At 55.6% G+C, this 4,191-nt stretch overlaps 1 protein-coding gene across 1 annotated transcript in view; it reads right to left on the bottom strand.

Moving 5' to 3' along the window:
- The window catches only part of STX10 (syntaxin 10), a 5,448-nt gene that overhangs the window by 969 nt on the left and 288 nt on the right, over positions 1-4,191 (bottom strand). Inside the window, exons 2-5 of the mRNA XM_021714566.1 lie at positions 3,820-3,999; positions 3,592-3,691; positions 3,453-3,515; positions 12-125 (exon numbers count right to left, since the gene is read on the bottom strand). Of these exons, the coding sequence (XP_021570241.1) occupies positions 12-125; positions 3,453-3,515; positions 3,592-3,691; positions 3,820-3,999 (457 nt within the window). The remainder of the gene's footprint in view (positions 1-11; positions 126-3,452; positions 3,516-3,591; positions 3,692-3,819; positions 4,000-4,191) is intronic.

Genomic DNA, 4,191 nt, shown 5'->3' with positions numbered 1-4,191 from the left:
CCACGGCCTACACCCACCTGCTGCGTGGCCTGCTGCTCCTCGATGTAGCGGGAGGTGGCGGAGACGGCGCTGGCGTCCAGCAGGTCGCTGGGTGGCTTCTGGGTGGCTGGCCTGCCCGCCGGCACCTGCGGGGCGCAGGCCACCGGCTCAGGGAGGGATGTCCACTCGCAGCCAGGGTGCGTCTGTGCCATACAAGGCAGGACGCCTGTGTTCCCCAGACCCGCCACGCACTAGCAAGGAGACCCCAGGGCCAGGCCGCTTGGACCCCCCGGGCCTCAGTTTCCTCGTTTGTAAGATGGGGAGAGCTAGGCCGGGCAAGGTGGCTCACAGCTATGATCCCAGCATTTGGGGAGGCCGAGGTGATTGCCTGAGCCCGCGGGTTCGAGACTAGCCTGGGCAACTTGGCGAGACCTCCTCTCTACAATAAATCAAAATATTAGCCGGGTGTGGTGGCACATGCCTGCAGTTCCAGCTTCTTGGAAGGCTGAGGCGGAAGGATCACCTGAGCCTAGCAGTCGAGCTGTGGTGGCTGTGGGCATGACACTGCACTCCAGCCTGGGCAACACAGTAAGACTCCAACTAAAAAATAACCAAAAACAACCCAAAAAAACAAAGCTGGGTGTGGTAGCGTGCACATGTAATTCCAGCTACTTGGAAGACTGAGGCTGAAGGATCGCCTGAGTCCAGCAGGTCAAGGCTACACAGTGAGACTGACTCAGAAAAAAATAAGAGAGAGCTACCATCCTTGTTTTCTGGGCTTGAAATGAGGATTCAATTAATTCACGGAGGATACTTAAAACAGGGCACAACACACAGTAAGCACTCATATATGCCACCTCTTACTGTTTTTTATTATTATTTAATAATGCCAGGAGGCAAGCAGAATCAGATGGCAGTAAGCAGCCTGGGTCTGAACCCTGTTTCCATTACTGACTGGGTATATGATCCCCGTCAAGTGGCCCTCATTCCTTGCCTTCCAGGGTTGGGTACAGGCAACAGGACCTACTAGAATTCAGTAGAGGGTCCGGACTGACTTAAGTGTTTGGGCAATGGATCATTTATCATTGTATCAGTGGATTTTTTTTTTTTTTTGAGTTGGAGTCTCACTCTGTCACCCAGGCTAGAGGGGCAGTGGCATACCTCTCGGCGACTGTAGCCTCAACCTACTAGACTCCGGCGAGTCTTCCGCCTCAGCCTTCCAAGTAGCCCAAACTACAGGCGTATGCTACCCATGCCCAGCTAAGCTTTGATCTGTTGTAGGGACAAGGTCTTGCGAAGTTGCCCGGGCTGGTCTCGAACTCACTGTCTCAGATAATCCACTCGCCTCAGCCTCCCACAGTGCTGGGATTACAGGCTGAGCCACCGAGCCCGGCCAACAGATGGATTTTAACTAACTAATATAATTATTTATTTTTTGAGTTGTAGTCCCACTCTGTTGCCCAGCCTGGAGTGCAGTGGCACAATCACAGCTCACCGCAGCCTTGACTTTCTGGGCTCAGATGATCCTTCCACTTCAGCCTCCCAAGTGGCTGGGACTGTAGGTACGTGCCACCACACCCGGCTAATTTTTTAATTTTTTTGTAGAGAGGCAGCCTCTCTATGTTGCCTAGACTGGTAACAAATGTATCTTAGAATTTGGGCTTTAATTCCCAAGGCGGAACATCTGGAAGGCTCTTGGGCACTGCTGCAGGATGCCACACTGGTGCAGGGCCTTCTAGACCCCATGTGGGTTCACGGGAATAGGGAGAGAGGCTGGTGGTTTTCAACATGCAAAGAACAGACACACCACACAAAGGGAAAGGCGACAGACAGAGGCGAGGATACACACGGGGCAGGCACACTCGTGGAGAGAACCAGAAGTTGTGAGGGACAGATGGGGACACACGTAAGGCCAAGTGCATGCACTTACATGTGTCAGGTGCACACACTGAGAACAAAGTCAGCATGTGTCCTGGAAACAGTAAAACAGCACATGGCCAGTCACTGTGGCTTATGCCTGTAATCCCAGCACTTTGGGAGGCCAAGGCGAGAGGAATGCCTGAGCCCAGGTGTTTGAGACCAGCCTGGCTTCGTCTCTACAATAAATTAAAAAGTAGCCAGGCCTGGTGGTGCATGCCTATGGTTCCAACCATTTGGAAGGCTAGGCAGAAGGATCACCTAAGCCCAGCAGGTGGAAGCTGAGGTGGCTGTGAGCATGCCACTGCACTCCAGCCTGGGTGACTAAGACTCTTACTCAAAAAACAGGCTGGAGCCGGGCTTGGTGGCTCAGCATGTAATCCCACGCTTTGGGAGGCTGAGGTGAGTGGATTGCCTGAGCCCGCGGGTTTGTGACTCGCCTGGGCAACTTGGCAAGACCTCATCTCTACAATAAATCAAAAAATTAGCCAGGAGTGGTAGCGCTCGCCTGTAGTTCCGGCTACTTGGAAGCCTGAGGCGGAAGGATCTCCGGAGCCCAGCAGGTCGAGGCTGTGGTGGCTGGGAGCGGCCAGTGCACTCCAGTCTGGGCGACAGAGTGAGACTCCAACTCAAAACAAAACAAAACAAAACAGGCTGGGCGCAGTGGCTCAAGCCTGTAATCTCAACACTTTGGGAGGCTGAGGCGAGAGGACTGCCTGAAGCCGTGGGTACAAGATGGTGAGACCTGGTCTCCAAAATAAATTAAAAAATTAGCCGGGCATGGTAGCACATGCCTATAGTTCCAACTGCTTGGAAGACTGGGGCGAAAGGATCACCAGAGCCCAGCAGGTCAATGCTGGGGTGGCTATGAGTGTGCCACTGCACTCCAGCCTGGGCAACAGAGTGAGACTCCAACTCAAAAAATCCCCCAAAAAACAAACAACAACAACAACAAAAAGCACAAATGGCATAGATGCAGAAAGAAGACAGGTGCCGGGCGCGGTAGCTCACACCTGCCATCCCAGCACTTTGGGAGCCTAAGACTTTTGGATTGCCTGAGTCAAGGGGTCCAAGACCAGTCTGGGCAACTTGGCGAAACTTCATCTCTACAATAAATCAAAAAGTAGCCGGGCGTGGTGGTGCACACCTGTGGTTCCAGCTACTTGTAAGGTTAAGGCAGAAGGACTGCCTGAGCCCAGTAGATCGAGGCTGTGGTGACCATGAGCGTGCTACTGACTCCAGCCTGAGTGACTCTGACTCAAAAAAAAAAAAAAAAAAGGAAGACAGGTATACAGCCCCCCAGCACTCCCCTAAAACAGAAAACCATCACAGATGTGGGGGAAGCAGGTTGAGATACACACGGAAATACACACGCAGAGAGGGCTTGGGCATACACACCTAGAAAGGGTATGAAGATAGACAGCCAGAGGACGCCGCACACAGAGGACAGGCAGGGCTGCAGAAGGGACAAACACACACAAAGGGGTCAGCCATGAACTCTAAGTGGCGGGTCACCCCAAGAGGCTCGGGGGGCATGTGGGGTCAGGACACCATACCTCTCTGTTATTCCTCTCCATGAAGGCTATGGCTGTTGGGCTGACCATGTGGTCTTTCATTTCCTGGAGGTGAGGACAGCATTAGGGAGGAACGACACCCTAACTCCCCTCACTCGCCCCTCACCCCACTTCTCCTCACCTGGACCGCCTCCCGCATCCGCTCCACAAACACCTTTCTCTCCTGCAGGTCCCCGACTGGGAGCTTGAACTTGCCCGGGTTGGCTTCCACTATACCTGGGCTGAGTCAAGGGTCGAGGCCAGAGCCAAACACCACCTCCCATCCCCCTTCCAGCCTCTCCCCCATCTCCCAGGAGTGGAGCCTCCCCCCCCCCACCGCGGTGGGCTCTCCCACGCCACCCCCTAAAACCCCAGGATATCGATGGTCTCTTCCAGATCCTCCAGGTCCCACTCGATGCTGCGCAGGCCATTCCGCAGCTCATTGGTCGTCCAGTCCAGCTCCTCACGTCCGACCGCCGCACCCTCCTGCAGGAGCTCGCACCAGCGCTGGTACAGCCCTCGGGCCGTGTTCACCGCCTTCTGCACCTCGCTGCGGACGGGGCACAGGGGCGCGGCTGGGGACAGGCGGTCCACCAGCCCGCCCCTGCCCCCTGCTGCGCCTCCAAGCGAATGGAGGGCTCGGGAGACCCTCCCCAGAGCCCCCTGCGCGCCCCACTCCCACTCGGTCACGGAGTGGCCCGTGCACCCCGACGGCCGTGCCCCGACCGCCTGGCGCGCTCCG

The sequence above is a fragment of the Carlito syrichta genome, unplaced genomic scaffold (assembly GCF_000164805.1).
Source record: "Carlito syrichta isolate Samal-C Ts95f unplaced genomic scaffold, Tarsius_syrichta-2.0.1 Scaffold95990, whole genome shotgun sequence".
Taxonomy (NCBI): domain Eukaryota; kingdom Metazoa; phylum Chordata; class Mammalia; order Primates; family Tarsiidae; genus Carlito; species Carlito syrichta.
The sequence above is the reverse complement of the archived record's forward strand: the minus strand, read 5'-3'. Positions and strand labels throughout refer to the sequence as shown.